Consider the following 17,543-nt stretch of genomic DNA (forward strand, 5'->3'; position numbering starts at 1 on the left):
AATGAATGTAGTCATGTGGTTTGATATCTGCAAGCATATTGTATCTGCATGTATGTAGTGTTGATGAACTTGCTGCATGGTAGCTGTTATGTCAGTTGATTCACAGTTTTTGTATCTAATCACTATATGAACTCATGCATAATCACAAATTATATCCTAGTATAGGGTTATATAAAATTCAGTAAACTAATAGGTGCTTAGTGATTTGTTTTATGGAATAAAACTTTTAAATTGTGATACAGTGTAAATCTTATGATTTTATTAAGGTTCATAGCTTACATTAATGGTGCTTTTTTCTTTGTAAACAATGTTCTGTAATGGCTGTTTGTCATTTACAAGGTAAGTGAATATAATAGAGAAGTAACATTCTCTAATTTTATAATGTAGCATTTCATATGAGGTATCACAATTTATTAAGGTTAGGTTATGTTATAGGAACTCAGTTTTCACTTAGGCAGTTTTTCAAAACAAGTTTATCAGGGACTTAATATTCTATGTCTTAAATGCATTAGAGTAATAAAAGAACATGAGTAATATGAATTAACTCTTTTATTTTCAATTGCTAGTCTTAATTCAAACTCTTTTGAACCTTTCTTAATCCTCCAAAGTGACTGACACAAACAATAGCAGGTAGTGCAGACATACATGCACACACGCACATACACACAGACAAATGGTGTCTGCTTCATGATAGAAGTAACTTAATACTTTATACACATTGCATTAGACATGCAAAAGCATCCAAAACTTGGTTGCCATCATTCATGTCAGTAATTTTACTAGGCACTGTCTTCAGGTTTTATTTACTTTTCCTTGACTAGGTACAAACCATTTATATCTGCTTATCCTTCCAACTCATCAATTCAATACAATTCACCTCTTCACTACGTACTATAATGGAAGCCTCCAAAGTATCTTCACTTGCAGTTTTCTAATAACAATTTTTATGCTTTTTTCCCCTCATCCTGACTGAGCCTTAACTTTTTATGGTTTTCCTGAGTCCCTTCAGGGGAATTCTGATTCCTCCAGAATTACCATTCATATTCATCTTACACTACCTTATTTAATGCTATAACCTACAAATCGAGACAGAGCCATAAAATATCTGAATGAACAAATATAATATTTATTGCTTAGAAAGAAGAGGTCATGTTTGTAAAGAGATATATAAAAATTAATAATCTTTTTATATATTCTGGCTTTTGTCACATAGGATTTGTGGTTTTTGTGGTGGCGAGTCTAAAGATGGCTGTCTCCTGGGTTGTAGTACTATGTAGTCTGGTAGAAGTTTACCAGTGATCCAGAGGTCCTTGCTGCCTCCATTATCAGTGCAATGCACCCTAATATAAGCTAACTTATACGTACCAGATTACATGTTGCTTAATACAGCAGACAGCCATCTTGTTTTGTCACATACTTTTATATGTATGTATGTTAATGGTAAATTATGTGAATGTTCTGTTGTTAATATTTGTGATTGTTACACAGTTATAAAGGCCATTAGGAATGCACAGTAGAAACTGACTAGTCATTCTTTATAAAATCTAATAATTTTAAGCTAACTTCTTAGGCTTCAAACTTCATTATAATTTGAAAAATATTCTTGAGGTACCAAAATAGTTTACACTGCTAGAAATATAGTGACCTGAGATAATACATACACATATAAATAATAGTAAAGGTGGGTAAATATACATATTTGTATGTATTTGTTGATTAAAATGAACAGTACTAATTAATGCAGACATAGAGAATTGAAAATAAAATTAAAAGCAGGTTGAAGTGGCACTTTTTGATGGTGTGTAGTGCTGGAGAAGTATGCATGATTGTGTTTTTGTTTCAATGTGCTTACAGGGGGGCATAAGAGTTTAATCAGACAAACTGGTGTGTCTTGTGAGTCCAACATATTGGCACACTGAAATATAAAAGTGGTATACCACACACTGGCTTTTTGGCCTTTATGAAATTCTCTTGGCTCAGTAGTTTAAACATGCTTTACACACATTGACATTTTTTCCCTCTCTGTCACATAGAGGTGTATTCTGTGCCCATTGCAGTGTCTGCTTCATGGAATTACACTTTCTGAAACATAGACAATCGCCCATAAAATCACATGGTGTCACAACCCACAGCAGTGCTTTGAGAACCTTAGTTCTTTGTCTGAAAACAGTACAGTGTTCTGCATCACAAGATTATGCAAAATGTGTATCAGTAGCTCAGGTCAAACTTACATTGGTCCCAAACAAAACACGACTTAGCAAAATCAAAATCATACAGTTAGGCTAACATCACAGCATGGTCTGTGGTACAGTATTAAATTCTTTTCTTGTTTTTGTGAATCAGGCAATTTAATGCCTGCATGTGCTTAAAAATCCTTTTTCCACCATTTTCCCCCAAAAAAGGTGTTTGGTTGCCTGTTTTTTTTCTTTAAACTTGTAGGTAGATACTGAGTTTGGAGATTTATAGTTAAATTGTTTAGCCTTTAATTTTGAATGTTATGCATTCTGTGTAACTGGTGTAGCTTCTACGTTTCATTGGTCTAACAAGGCTTAGACCTAACCATAGCTACACTTTTTTCCATCAGCATAGCTGTCAGTCTTACTGCTGATGCAGTTCCATTGACCACTCAAAGTTGGTATCCCTTGAGTTGGATATTTGATGCAGGCATCGTGATGGAATCATGTTAGCTGTAGACATTATTAAGCTGCTTATCTGTAAAGTATGACGTTAAATGTTAATAGCATCTGTCTGGATGGAAGCATAAAATTGTAAACATTCTTATTACTTAGTGAGATGGAACAAGTAATGTCAAGGATACAGTTACATTCATGTTACTGAAGGAATGTCCGGTGTTTTGAAAGTCTGCAAGGTTCAGTGAAATGAAAGATTATTCAGAATTGCAGTATGAGGCTGGTACATTTATTTACAAATACTATTTAATAATTAATTATGTAAATCTTATTGCATCATTATGGTGTAGATACTGTGTTTATAATAACATTTAAATATTTTCATGGCCACATCCTTCACCTCAAGATTTAAAAAGTTCTGTTTTATCGCAAATGTTTCAGTCTGTGTGGCAAGGCTAGAAAGAACTGTAAATTAGTATTTGTATAGTAAACATTTAATTAGCCATTTTTGTGTATAATGTTCACTGGTATAGATTCTTAAGTATGGTTATGTTAAATTTGCCTGGTGTGATATTAAAGTTAAAAAATATCTCATGTAATGAGTAGGCAAGTGCATGACATACCTGGCTTCAGTGGGTCATTAAATATAACCATCAAACTGAAAATATTTTTATGGCTGCCATAATGTTATTTTACTTTATACAAAAATAATTACATCAACAAACAGTTGCATATTCTTTTAAAGATTTGTTACCAGAAAGTGTCGAGTCCCACGCCATATCCGCACGGTCTGAGGCATGCTTCGGACCGGCGATACAGAATGCGCGCTGTTTCGAGTCTCGGGGGAGAAGAAATTTTCTCATGAGCTTTTGACCAGTGTATGGGACTGGTGCCAACTCAGCATCGTGAGGAAATTGGGGAGCTACAATGGGTAGCGTAATCCGGCCAGGAAAGCTAGCAATGGCTGGGGGGGTTCGTTGTGCTGACCACACGGATGATAGTTCACCTCTGCTTAGGCATGTGAACGTGAGGCCAGCAGTCAAGCTAGTTGGCTTTGGCTTTCTGGAGCTGTTATGCCACGGATTTAATTTTTTACCAGAAAGTGTCAGAATAATCCTACTCTGGTAGTGGTGATAGTGTTGCTAGACCTCATAATCTTGTCCAGACATTGTGTTGGTAGAAAATCAGAAGCACAAATGTGGGTTGATTTCTACTGGCATGATGATTGTATCACACTTCTTAAAAATCTGGTTTTGTCTAAACGTTATTAGAAGTAGAGGAGAGCAACAGATAGATGTGGTACTAGAAGCCTGTCTTTCCATATAAAATTGGGTGTCTCTGAGCAGACATACAGGTGAGAGGATTGGGGCGACCCATTTTCATTTAACTGGTCATTCTATTTAAATGCATGGTTTAAACATATATCATCTTCTGAAGACTGTTTTATGTTTTTCAGTTATAGTTCTAAAAACTTAAAAATTAACATGAAGTCGCAGTATATACAACTTTTGTTCGTTACATATTTATTTAAGATTAACATTTTCTTTTGTATTGTGAAAGGTAACCATTTGAAATAGTGAATTCGTCTGTTGTTTGTACTTTAGTAAAGTAAGGTATAGTCATTAAAGCCATTTTGATTTTCTGTGTGCAGGATCGTAGTACCCGAGTGTCAGTGTCTAATGAAAATAATGTTCTCCTGGATCCTGATGTGCTGACTGATTTCTCAACACAAGCATTAGTACTTACTGTGCTTGCCACATTGGTAAAATACTCGACTGATGAAAGTGAGACACGTATCCTGTATCAGTATCTGGCAGAAGCGTCTGTTGTGTTCCCTAAGGTGTTTCCTGTGATGTAAGTTTGTGATTTCTAGATTTTATGCACATGTACCATTGGCTATGTCATAGAAGTTGGATGCTGAAAAACTTGCTAAATTTCTGGATGATATGTGGTGTGATGGATATGTGGTGATTAAAAGTGGCACTCAGGCAGGTTTTCTTCTTTCATGAAGACACTTTTACCCTGACCAGCCAGCATATTATCAAAACGTTTGTTCATAAGTTAGGGTTTATGTTTTCCAAGTACAGGTGCGCTGGGGATGTGTTCCTGGACGAACAGGCGTAATCAGAATCGGCATAAATTGGAATGATTTTATAATGTAAATCAATGGGAAGTGAATGACATGCATTCCTAGCACCCGAACATTGACGAGTAATATAATGGCAATACATTTAAAGCACTGAAATAACGTAAATAAAAGAAAGGGAATTTAAAAAATATATTTTATGCACTTACAGTCGGCGATGGCGTGATTAGTTCTCTGACGATGTCCCTGGTTGAGGATCATCATGTTCTTTTAAAGAAGGCATGTAGTGTGGACTGTCGTGATTTCTTCTTTCTTTCAAAATTTCAGGATAAGGCCTCATGGATGCCATAACGCTCCTCTTCGCTGTAGCACAAGAGCAAACTCGCATATGCAAAAGTTTGCATTTCACAAACATCTTTTATCGATTCATCGATCTCATTGGAGCAAATTCGCATTAACGAAACATACATAATTGCAGAGATGACTGTATTTATATTTTTTATTCAAAATCAGCAATGTAAGATTTACAATTTAGTACAAGAAGCAGTACGAGAAACATTGTAAAATGTTATAAATAATAGTAAAATATATTTTTTTCAATTTTTGACTTTCTTGTTTCAAAATCGGTCTTTATTCTGAATTGGCGCAAACTGAGGGCTACCTGTACTATGCTTAGTTTTGCCTTGTTGAGGTGGTATTGTTAGAATAACTTGTAGAACCTGTAAATTAAATGGTGCTAATATCCGAAGCCCTACATTGGGTGGAATACGTCTCTTAAAGTCTCTCCTGCTTTAATGCTACCTCAATTTTGGATGATGCTCACAGAGTCATGACGGTATAAACATATGTAGATGTGGAGATTTGTTTAATTTGTTGACATTTTTGAATAACCAGATTTGTTTGTGGCAGATAAAATGAATTTTACTTGGTGAGTTCAGATCACATTTGAACACTGTGTCTTATACATACTGGAAGTCCCCAAGTTATGATATGATTCTTTGTAACTTAGAACTAAATTTGCCATAGTCTTAATATTATAAATGGCTCTTAGGTTCTCAAGCCAGCCCACAGTAGTCTATTTAAGTCATAACTGAGGTACAGTACATTTGGAATGAGCAAGTGAGTAAGAATAAAAAGTGTTAAAGTTATATTTTGCTCTGTTAAGAATTATCATGTCACAATGTATTTTTCAGTCATAATCTCCTGGATGCCAAGATAAACAGTGTGGTCTCAGGATGCCATGACCCTGTAATCTTGAACGCTGTCCAGGGCATAATACAGAACATGATTGCTAGTGAAGACACAAGCCAGCAACAGCTTCATTACTTGCAGAGCTGTGGATTTGGAGGTCTCTGGAGGTTTGCAGGTCCTTTCACTAAGGTAATTGTTTATACTTCAAAATTTGAACATAACAGCAAAGCAAAATCAGTATTTCAATTTACACTTGTATTAAATCAGTTCTAAAGGATTCTGATGACGGTATATTACAGTTGCTATTACTGGATTTCTGTACCTTCTCCAATGTCTGGTAATCTGAAAAGAACACAGCATTTCAGAAACTGGATTTGTTTCTGTTCCCATTTGAAAAGATGGGGAATGCATACTGTGTTGCGTCAGTTTGGGTCTTTACACTCGGTCACTCTTTTGAAGGGAGCTATTTGAGTAGGTATTTCCAACATTTTCAAACCAGGATCAAAACAGACCTTGTTTCCAAAATGTGTTCTTTTCAGGATACAAGAGTTCAGATTTAGTTTAGTGATGATGAATATTTTTGTATGTGATTGCTATTTCAGGGTTAAAGGTCAATGGTGCATTAAAATACATTTGCATTGCTGCAAAAGGACATTCCTGCCAATCAGCTCGACTATGTGTACCATAATGTGTGGCCAATAAAGGAAGGATAAATACACAACATGCTCATATATAAGAGTAATTGATGTAACATTTGTGTGCTTCAGAGTAACTGCACAGCGGAAAGTGCAGAGCTTTTTGTCAACTGCTTGGAAGCCATGGTGGAAACGTGCTTACCTGTTGAGGATGGGGAACTGGAACTCGCCCCATATCCTTCTATGTTGAGTGTTTTGTCAAGCCACATGAACCTTTGCTCATCAATGTCCAGCCTTACTTTAGGATCTCCTACTGAAAAAGGTCAGTGGATCATTTGCATGCATGCCAGCCATAATCTTAGTAGCCACACTCGTGAAGTCAAAAGCAATCCCATAATTAATAATTTTGAGTAAGTGTGTCCATCATATAAAGTGACCCAACATATCACTACCGGATGCTGTGATTTGTGCAATGAAATAAGTAGATTTTTTTGTACAGATGTATGTATGTATGCATGTGTGTGTATGTATGTAATCCACTTATTAAAGGCTAATATAAATCTGAAAAAATATTTCAAAAGGTACATTTACCACAATTGCTTGTTGTATATATATGTTACTTGCTGCATGTATTTTGGCTTCATGAAGTCATCATCATTGGCTATGTTTTAAACCAAGTACTTACTGATGATGGCTTCAGGAAACCAAAATGTGTTTCACAAGTAAAGTAAATTTTGGTAAAACTCATTGGTTTGTTTAAGTTCTGTACTATACTACAATTTAGTATGAAGGGTTTTAAAAATGAAAATTTTTGTTTGTCACTTGACCACCTTGTGTTGCAGAGCCAGCGCTTGATGTAGGTAGCTGCTCAGATGCCTCAGCATCTTCGTTAGGAAGATCTCCATTCACTAAGCAACGAAGTTTCAAATGTATGGGTAAGACCAGCAGCAAGTCTTCAGGCAGTGGAGCAAAAGGGACAAAGTGAGATGAGGTGAGGTATTTGTAAATTTAGTTGTATTCAATAAGTGTAAAAGTGTATGTTCACTAACTTCCTGATGGTAGAACTGAAAGGTTCAGTGCTACTAATTTGAGAGCTTTGTATCAGACATGACCCTGTGCATTCTTTTTCTTGCCATCTGAAGTACCAGTCCAGTCCAGTCTTATAGCGTTTACTAATATAGTGAAACCTCGATGCATCGTTTTTGGCGGGGGTGGGAAATAAAAACGATGCATACGGGAAAACGATAGTTGCGGGAAAGCATTAAAAAAAACTGAATGTTTCTCTTTCAAAGTTACTTCTTTTTACCAAAAAAGTGTTTAATGGACACCTGGTTTGTCGAAACTTTACGTTTTAGGCCAAACAGAGCCCTTTCCATGTTCAAAATGTTTTCATCGTCACGTTCACTAATATTATGCGCATAAAAGAACGACTTCACTTTTGCCAATGCAGCATGTGCTTCGGCGAAACTCGGCACAGCTTTGGGCTCGCATTCGTCGTCTTCCTCTTCCTCTTCCTCACCGCTCCCACCCCCTTCGCGATCTTCACACAACTCATCAATGGTGTCGACTCCGCATGTGGCAAGCTCGCTGTCTACTGCTGCGTAATCACCAAATTTAATCACGTCTTTCACAGCGCCAAATCGATTCCAGTCTTCGTGAAAGCCATCATGCTCATCCTCCTCTTCATCCACACTGACCTTAGAGTCTGCTTCTGCGCGAAGTTCACACTTCTCCACTTCTTCTATGATTTTTAATCTTTCTTGAAGAGTTCTGACTTGCTTTACTGGGCGAGACATGGTACAGGAATAATAACAAAATAATTAACAGGAATAACAAAATATTTATGGGAACAACAACAAGAATATAGACTGGAACAATAACAGGAAGAATGGAAATACTATTAACTGCCGAACACGAGGAAACGTAGCTGTAGAAGACACTGAACCACTGGAAAAGAGATGAACCAGAAGAATGAAAATTGTCGCCCGCCTTTCCTTTGTACTTATAATAAAAGCATTTGTGAAGAAATTCATACTGCACATGCCATCTGGCATCGCTGGAACGAAATATGAGTGCACGCTAATTAAACTCATAAAATTTCTGACAATGAGCACCACCATTTATTCCAACTATCTGCACCACTGACCCCTCATTCCAAAAGACTCTGTGCTGGTTGGGCGACATAACACGTTACCGCTACTGTGTATTCAAAAAACATTGTGCGTCTTTCGGTATTAATTTATCTCAAAACCCAGCATTTTAAATTCTAAAAACATCTCGTAAATTTCGTTTAAATTTCTCAGAAACGATCATTGCGGAAAAATTGTGGGCCAGGACTAAGATTTTTGAACGATTGATGCGATAAAACGATAGTTCGAGGAACGATAGAAGCCGGAAAATGTAACATTATTTTATACGGGATGTATCAGGGAGCGAACAAAACCGACTATGCATCCGGGAAAACGATAGTTCGGGGAACGATGGATAGAGGTTTCACTGTAGTCCTAGGTGATCTTGTATTAATCAGTGTTTCATTATATGTTATTCTAAGTTGTTGATGTACTCCATTCTGAATTGTTCGCTTCATTCTTCTCAGGTTCATATATTTTTCTAAGCCCTTTGTTTTTATACACGTATGTGTCCATGCTGCCTCCATCATCAGGGCGCCCCGATCATGGAGGCAGCATGGACCTCGGAAACGTTGGTGGACATATACCAGGCTACACAGTGCAACAACCCAGAATACAGCGATCTTCAGACTCACCACTGTGAAAACCTCAAATCCTACATGTTATTATCTCTTAACGTAAGATATCTAATTTTACAACCATACCAAACAACTGTCAAAATTGTTTAGTATATGTTCATCAGATGAAGTGTCACTGCTTGAATGGTACGTTAATATGGCACAGCCATGATCCTACCATGTGCTATATGTGTTGAGACATGATGAACTTTATTACATTATCATGACTCATAAAATACCTCCACAGCTTCATGTTTTATATGCAGCATACTGGAAGTCGTTGCAATCTGTAGTATGTAGTTGGTCATGACTGCTTATGATCAATACGTTAATAGATAATAGAATTTGTCAAGGCCTATACATTAACTGTTCCCAATAACACTTCTGCCGCAAGTTGTTCTTCAAGATCCTCAGAATGTTCCACTTTTGTAACAAAGCTGTACAAAGCATTTGTGTCTGCAGATATACCACTTTTTAAAATAAATAATCCTTAAATATACTTAGACATATTCTCCAGACAAGTCTAAGTGCTATTTAGAAACATTGAACAAAAGTGTAGTATTATGTGGGAAAGAAAATATTTGGGTGTCCAAGTAATACAAGTGGAAAGAAGATTGCGAATGTTGTTATGGAGGTTTTGAAAAACAGTGAAATGCTACCAGAGAAATAGTTTCTTGTGTCATGCTAGGAAATTTCTGCAGGAAATCACGCAAATGTAGCACTGTTTTCTATTAAGTTTTGCAGACTCTGTGGCCAGATGGTGTGAAATTTTACATGTTTTTGCTAGTTGCAGATGCTACACCATACATGAAATGAACAGCAGAAAAACTTAGTGAACTACCCTAAACTGATACATGGTAGGTGTCTAACTGTGTAACACATGCATTGCACAGATTCTAAAATAATTTGTGTGCTTTATCCAAATGTATACAAGTTAGTGGCTAATTTAAAGAAAATCGTTGTGAAATTGCTAGCTATAATAGAGCTCTGCAAAGAGAAAGATCCAGCCACACCACTCCCTCGTATTCGGGCAATTATATGTTGGGGAGTCTGGTTGGATTCTGTTGTGTATTATTCAAAAAACTTTGAAACTCGTATAACAAAGTTGGAAAACTCTACAAACTTATTGTCGGAAACAGTGGAATAAATCAATGACATTCAAGATAAACTGAACAAAATCAATTGCTTGAAAGCTGATGCATTAAAACTAATTCTTTAAGGGTTTAAAGTCATGTTCAGGATTTTAAATCCATTAGAGGGTGGACCTAGTTGATTCTGAAGACCTAGAAATATTTGAGTGTTAGTGACATTGCCTGTTACAAGTTGCAAGACTGGTTGTTGACACATGAGCATACTTCACATATGATGTGGAACATTAATTTTTTTATACATATCACTCTTCTGTGATTACCAATGCAGATTTACGATGCACAAGATGACTTTCATGGTTCACTACAACAGTGCTAAACTTTTAGTTTGAGATAGTGGTGATTTTTCATGTTTACTTCGTGTTAAAAATAAATCAAATAAATAATTTCCTAAATTAATCCTAGACTATATTTTGGAAACGTTTTCTGCTTTTTATTTTGTTATACTTTTAAGGCACGTGAAAAGTAATATTTTTTAAATTTTTAATACCTAAACATCTGTTCCCTATTCATTAACCATGCAGCAAAAGAGGGCTGTTAAACTGAAGCCTGAAATCTTATTTTTTTATAGTTGTCGTGTTTCTGCATGTGGTGATATTTCTGGTTTGTCGCTTATTTCAGGATGCCTTGGATGAGGAAATTTGGCATCAAGAAACACTGCATCAATGGCGACGTAGTAGCAGTGACAGCAAGACTCAGAGGAGGAGGAGTTCATCAGTAATGGGCATACCAACCCATCACTTCCAATGCCTGCACTACTGCTGTCTGGAACCACACTAAATGGATGTGCCTCCCCTCCTGCGTTACACACACTCACACACTGCTCACTATGCTGGTGACTTATACAAGTTACAGTGAAACCTCGATGCATCGTTTTCGGCGGGGGTGGGAAATAAAAACGATGAATGCGGGAAAACGATAGATGCGGGAAAGCATTAAAAATTTTAAAAAAACAATGTTTCTCTTTCAAAGTTACTTCTTTTTACCAAAAAAGTCTTTAGTGGACAACTGGTTTGTCGAAACTTTACGTTTTAGACCAAACAGAGCACTTTCCACGTTCAAAGTGTTTTCCTCGTCACGTTCACTAATATTAAGCGCATAAAAGAACGACTTCACTTTCGCCAATGCAGCGTGTGCTTCGGCAAAACTCGGCAAAGCTTCGGGCTCGCATTCGTCGTCTCCCTCTTCCTTACCACTCCAACCCCCTTTGCGGACAATAACAGGAAGAATGGAAATACTATTACTGCCGAACTCAACGAAACGTAGCTGTAGAAGACCCTGAACCGCTGGAAACGAGATGAACCAGAAGAATGAAAAGTGCCGCCAGCCTTTCCTTTGTACTTGTAATAAAAGCATTTGTGAAGAAATTCACAGTGCACATGCCATCTGGCATCGCTGGAACGAAATATGAGTGCACCCTAATTAAAATCGTAAAATTTCTGACAATGAGCACCGCCATTCACTCCAATATCACCCCTGCACCGCTGACCCTCATTCCAAAAGAATGTGCTGGTTGGGCGACATAACAGGTTACCGCTACTGCGTATTCCAAAAACATTGTGCGTCTTTCGGTATTAATTTATCTCAAAACCCAGCATTTTAATTTCTCAGAAACGATCATTGCGGGAAAATTGTGGGCCGGGACTAAGATTTTTGAACGATCGATGCGATAAAACGATAGTTCGAGGAACGATAGAAGCGGGAAAATGTAACATTATTTTATATGGGATGTATTCGGGACCGAACAAAACGGACGATGCATCCGGGAAAACGATAGTTCCGGGAACGATGGATAGAGGTTTCACTGTATTCATGTCCCATATTTTGTGTTATCAAAATTCTGATATGTCTAGAATAATAGTTCTCAACATTTTTACTATGGTGACTCACCTACAGAGGAAAGATCAGAGAATATCAGGAGAAGACCTATCCTTTATTTATTCTGTAGTTTGTAATACTATTTCATCTTGTAATTCTCTGTCCCACATTTTTGCAAGAAAGAAACTTGTATCCCCATATATTTCATGCATTCCATTCTTACATTTGAAAGACAATATTAGTACAAAAGATTTTGTATCCCAAGTCTGAAATGGACAACAGGAGGTATAAAATCTGAATCCAGCACTGGGTGAAACTGGTGGTAGACATAGTATCCAGCTTTGTCACTGTTGTTGCTGCATGTTACATGATCTGCAGTATGCCCTTATAGCAGGCATGTTAAAATTCAGAACTGGACAAGTGCCACAATTTTGTTTCATCTAACTAATATTACTAACATTTGTCGATAGAATAAGAATAATAATTGATGAAGAGCCTATGTTTAAATTCTGTAATAATTATAGCTTTTGAAATTAGATTTGTAACATTTTTGGTGTTTCAACTTATCAAATATGCAAAATAGAAAGCTAACATTTTTAATTCTGTTACTTCAGCATGTTTAAAAAAAACTTGACCTTTTTTACTTGCACTCATCTTACAGATGATGGGTTTCTGTTCATGGGCTAATGATAGTTTCAATCATTGATGACAAATGCAAGTCTGTTAATGTTGAACCTAAGGAACTTGTCTGTTTTCATGACTGACTTTTCATGTTAAGTTCACAGGTAAATAATAAAACTTGTCATGCTAACCTCAGAATTTTAAGTTATTCACACTCCATTTAAATTATTTTAATTTGTAGACCTTCATCAGCTGTTTTAGCATCTTAATTAAACAGTTCAATGAATGTGGCAAATTTTTACTCCATACAGTTTGAAACCTAACTTCAAATATTCATCTTATCTGTTCAGCATTTGCAACTTCCAGAATGCACCAAAATATCATATTTTCTTTCAATCCACAGTTTGTGTACTGTCTGAAACCCTTCCGTGTAAGATAGGCAGTATCATTTTTGTCTTGAACTGTCGTCACCTCATCTTCCATAGAACATATGTTCTTGAAGCTTTTATTCTTTTCCTTGGATGAGTTGCAGTCCACCAAGTTCACAAAATGACATAGTTTCACATCCTTTACAGATTGCAGTATGAACAACCTGTAGCAGTCATTTAGACTTTATGTAAAAGTATGCTTACGGGTTAAATGAGAAAATGCATAATTTTCATTGCTGTTGGTTCACCTGTTTTATTAACTATGTGAAAATGCTGTTGCTGTTTTAATGTAAATTTTATTTTCCGCAGTTTACCTTACCCCATTTTTCTAGAAACATGTTTCCTTGTGAAATTCATAATGGTGCCTTATGTTATACAATTTAAAAATGCCAAATGTTTGTTTTCAGTTGTAATATTGTCTCTAGCTTTGGACAAAAAATATTGCATCTCCCACTTGTTTTGAAACACATGAAACTCTCTTCTCTTTATATTTGTAACCTGGCTTTGATAGATATTTTTAGAAGCTCAGTTGAACCCTTTGAAAGTCAGTGGTAATTCTGTATACCACCTGCTTTAATATTAAATATCTCTACATTTTGTCCACAGAAAGTGTTATGTTTTATACGATCCTCAGAATAAACAGTAATTATTTCCTTAAACAGCATTAACCAGTTAAAATTTGGGGCAAGCTGTGCTTTTTTAAGATGGTAACTGAATTTTTAATATAATTTACATGAACTTCAGTTGATTAGAACAAACCACAAAACACATCATAATACACTTAATGATGCTGTTTTTGATCAGCAAGGAAACAAACTGGTTCATGAATATAAGCCATTTTAACATTCTCTTTTCAGTCCCTGCGCTAATAATTGTAACCGCCCTTCCGCACACGACTCGTCTTCTTATTTTGGTCACCACAGGATCAAACCCAGTAGCGTGCCCGGTTTGCGTGCGGTTACAACTTGAGATATTAATTTGGTTATGCGGAAGGACATAAAGAGATATTTGGTGCAGGTTTTGTTGGTGAGCAAGAGTCTCTGAATCTCGGGGAATATACGGTGACTGTGATGGTTGGAGTGGCATTTGCGCGAAGGAAGTGAAATCTCTGGGGTTGAGGAACTGAAGACCACACCAAAGTTATCTTGGAGATGTCCACCTTTATTGCGTCTTGAGACACACTGTTGTACAACCAATTACTCTGATCGGAAGGCAGCGCGATGATTCGGCTGTTGTCTTTGTACTTGAAATTTAAAGGTACAAGCAGAACCTGTCTGCTCGACTTGAAGAACCAAAACTTTTGAGAGCCCTCACCAAAGCAATCCTGCTATAAATACCCCCGCAACTTGTAACTCTTCTTAAATTTTGAATTTAATACGGCGATCCGATTCTTCCCCCAAAAGTCACCACATGACGGAAACGCGCTGAAAAGCTACATTCGAATTTCACTGGTTCCAGTCGCAGTGAGGCGACGGTTGTAGGGCAACGGTCATTCCACATCTGGAAGGGTTAAGTTTTCGCCTCGTAAACAACTTTTATGAGTGCGAAAACTTTGTTAAAGTCACGTTCACGCTAGGCGGAATGTTGGGAGGAGAGACGTTCAAGCGACTGAGTGTTGCCACTCTCTTCCAATTTAATACAATTAACAATGCCAAAATTAATAAAATCACTCAAATTTGGATGAAGTAAGGCGTACCAAATATCGTCTAATCATGCCTCCTTTGTTTATATAAACCAGATTAATATGCCAAAGCCTGGTTTTCCCCTCATCTCAAGGATCATCCCGTCTGGGAATCGAACCACGAACCTGGACTGGCACATTATGTCTCAGGCTAAACAGCAGGTGGGGGGTGGGTCAAGATCACATGGCCTTTTGGTATGACTAGCTGATCAGGTTCTGCCAATTTAACACACCTTTCTTACAGTCATGCAGTAGGCGAGATGCTTTGCCACATAATCAAACTGTGTGATTGAAGTAAGAAATACATGAAAGTTTAAATGTACCAGTTAATAATCTCTCTTATATCCTACCCAGCTTTTCAGAGAAAATATTTTGCTTTTACAGACAGGTCAAGTAAACCGATATTTTTATTATTAGACAATTATCATAGATCTTAATGTAACTTGTTCACTGAGAGTTTGATCACAGAGTTTAGGGGAAGAAATTACTAATTATGGGATGAAATATGAAAAGTCCATAGTTTATGATATTTGTATTTTGTGACATTGTGGATACAGCATCAGTCATGAAAGATGGACAGCAGATATTCTTTGATCTGAAAATGCAGACTTACTAATAATGTTAGAGCATGAACATGATATAGTTATTAATATTTTAACTGTGTATATAAGTGGACTTTGAAGTGAACGGAAGAAGGATGTAGGGTCATTTGTATACAGTTCTGTAAAAGAATGGGATTGTTTTCTGGCTTCAGAATGCATGTCCTTAAAACAGTATCTTATGGGGAGGATGTGTGTGTTCACTTAAAAATCACTTGGTCCTTTTTGACGACGTTTTGTACAGGAACTCACACGTTATTCCAGTCATTATTATAACCTTTATTTGCCACTTAAATTTACCTTAAATTTAATTCCTATGGAGTGCATCTAATATTTAATAGTTTTCCTCTGATATAATATTGATTATACTTCCCCATTTTCAAATGCCCATAAGAATTTGATACTGTCAGAGCTATCTCCTTTGACATAAACCACATGAATAAATGCTACATCATATACCATATTGCAGATTTCCAACTTCGGGCTTTTGGTTGAGGTGAAGTTTTTTCAGAAGTTTACAACCATGAGTCTGGGCCAGGAAATAGATATTTAGCTATGACCTACGTGGATCGGTTCAGTAAAAAAAAAGGCCACATAGAACACAAAGCTAAAGTGAGTATATATTATCGTATAAGAACACAAATGCAAAGAACGAAATACACAAAATATACACTGGTGAGACGTCCACTGGATGACCAAGCAATATTATAAGCAAAACACCAAACTTACCGCAGAGGACGTCTCAACCGGTGGACCATCCGCACAGGGCTCAACCACAATCAAAAACAAAATTTAGAAAAAAAGTTGAGATGCAATTTATAAGTGTGTCTGGTGAAATCCTGTACAGAAGTGGTCTTCCAGTTACCAGGTAACACAGTCCCAAGGAGTGGATGGAAAAGGTAAAGGGGTGGGGGAAAGGACAACTGCGCATAGTCAACCAGGCAAGTTCATTCAGATCGTAGTACATCAGCCATAACCTCTTGGTTACGGCTGTCCCTGGCACAAATCTGAACGTATTATTTGATAACCAAGATTTGATGATTATAAGGCTCTGTGTTTAGTATATATAAGTATATTGATTGCTCATTATGACAAGTCTGCATTTACCATTTTCCTATTTATAAGCACATGATTTTATGGTTTTTGGTCCCCATAGGAATAGTGTTGATATATTTCTATTCTGCTGTGGTCTCTTGAAGAACATTACAACATTGATTGAAGATAATGATGTGTTTATTAAATGTTGGTTGTCATATATTTTGTAAAATATACACTAATAAATAAACGCATCATCCATATGTAGAGATCCTGATTACAAGTTGCACAACTTAATGGGACTTGACATGCAACTTATAACATTCTTTCATAGTAGCACGTATATATAAAGCATACAGATTGAATGATACAATTGTTGATATTCTGATGATGTACCTGTAATATCTAGTGCACAGAATAATGTTTTATTTTATAAGTGAAGATCTGATTAGTTCAAACAGTAAAACTAATTTTTTGTTTCCAACCCATCTCATGTGTATAGTAATGCAGTTTATGCTGAAGTAATTGTATGTATATGTATCATATTGAATTACATAATTAGTTTTGCTGAAATGCTTGATTGACTGTTGCTTTGTCTCTTTATGTCTGTTGCACTGTACATGCAAGGACATAAAAAATTACCTTTCTTAATGTACTGGAGGAAAATGTATGTTGAAATCAAATGTGGATTAATTTCTTTCATATTATCATCCTTCCATGTTTCCCTTCTCTATTACCATTTTCTACATTTATCTTCTTTAGGCACACTTCTGTAAGCTGCCTAATAATGGCAGCAGTGTAAAATAGAACATTCCTCCATCTAGTATCATTACTGACAACTTGGTCAGTCATAAATTACACACAATCATAATAACATAATCCTAATATATAGAGTGTTTAAAAAAGGGTATATTTGAAATACAAA

At 36.4% G+C, this 17,543-nt stretch overlaps 1 protein-coding gene across 15 annotated transcripts in view; it reads left to right on the forward strand.

Moving 5' to 3' along the window:
* Nf1 (neurofibromin 1) overlaps positions 1 to 17,301 on the forward strand; it is a 93,018-nt gene extending 75,717 nt beyond the window's left edge. For 13 of the 15 annotated variants that reach the window (XM_087348599.1, XM_087348608.1, XM_022065998.2 and 10 more), the window contains 6 exons: positions 4,282 to 4,484; positions 5,910 to 6,096; positions 6,675 to 6,864; positions 7,385 to 7,533; positions 10,076 to 10,145; positions 11,058 to 17,301. In XM_087348599.1, coding sequence (XP_087204725.1) covers positions 4,282 to 4,484; positions 5,910 to 6,096; positions 6,675 to 6,864; positions 7,385 to 7,527 — 723 coding nt within the window. In that variant the 3' untranslated portion in view covers positions 7,528 to 7,533; positions 10,076 to 10,145; positions 11,058 to 17,301. The remainder of the gene's footprint in view (positions 1 to 4,281; positions 4,485 to 5,909; positions 6,097 to 6,674; positions 6,865 to 7,384; positions 7,534 to 10,075; positions 10,146 to 11,057) is intronic. The other 2 variants (XM_087348600.1, XM_087348601.1) reach the window with 2 other exon arrangements.
* Positions 17,302 to 17,543: the final 242 nt, after the last annotated feature.

The sequence above is a fragment of the Zootermopsis nevadensis genome, unplaced genomic scaffold (genome assembly GCF_977971745.1).
Source record: "Zootermopsis nevadensis isolate Lab colony 2312 unplaced genomic scaffold, Znev_1.0 Znev_ptg000013l, whole genome shotgun sequence".
NCBI lineage: Eukaryota > Metazoa > Arthropoda > Insecta > Blattodea > Termopsidae > Zootermopsis > Zootermopsis nevadensis.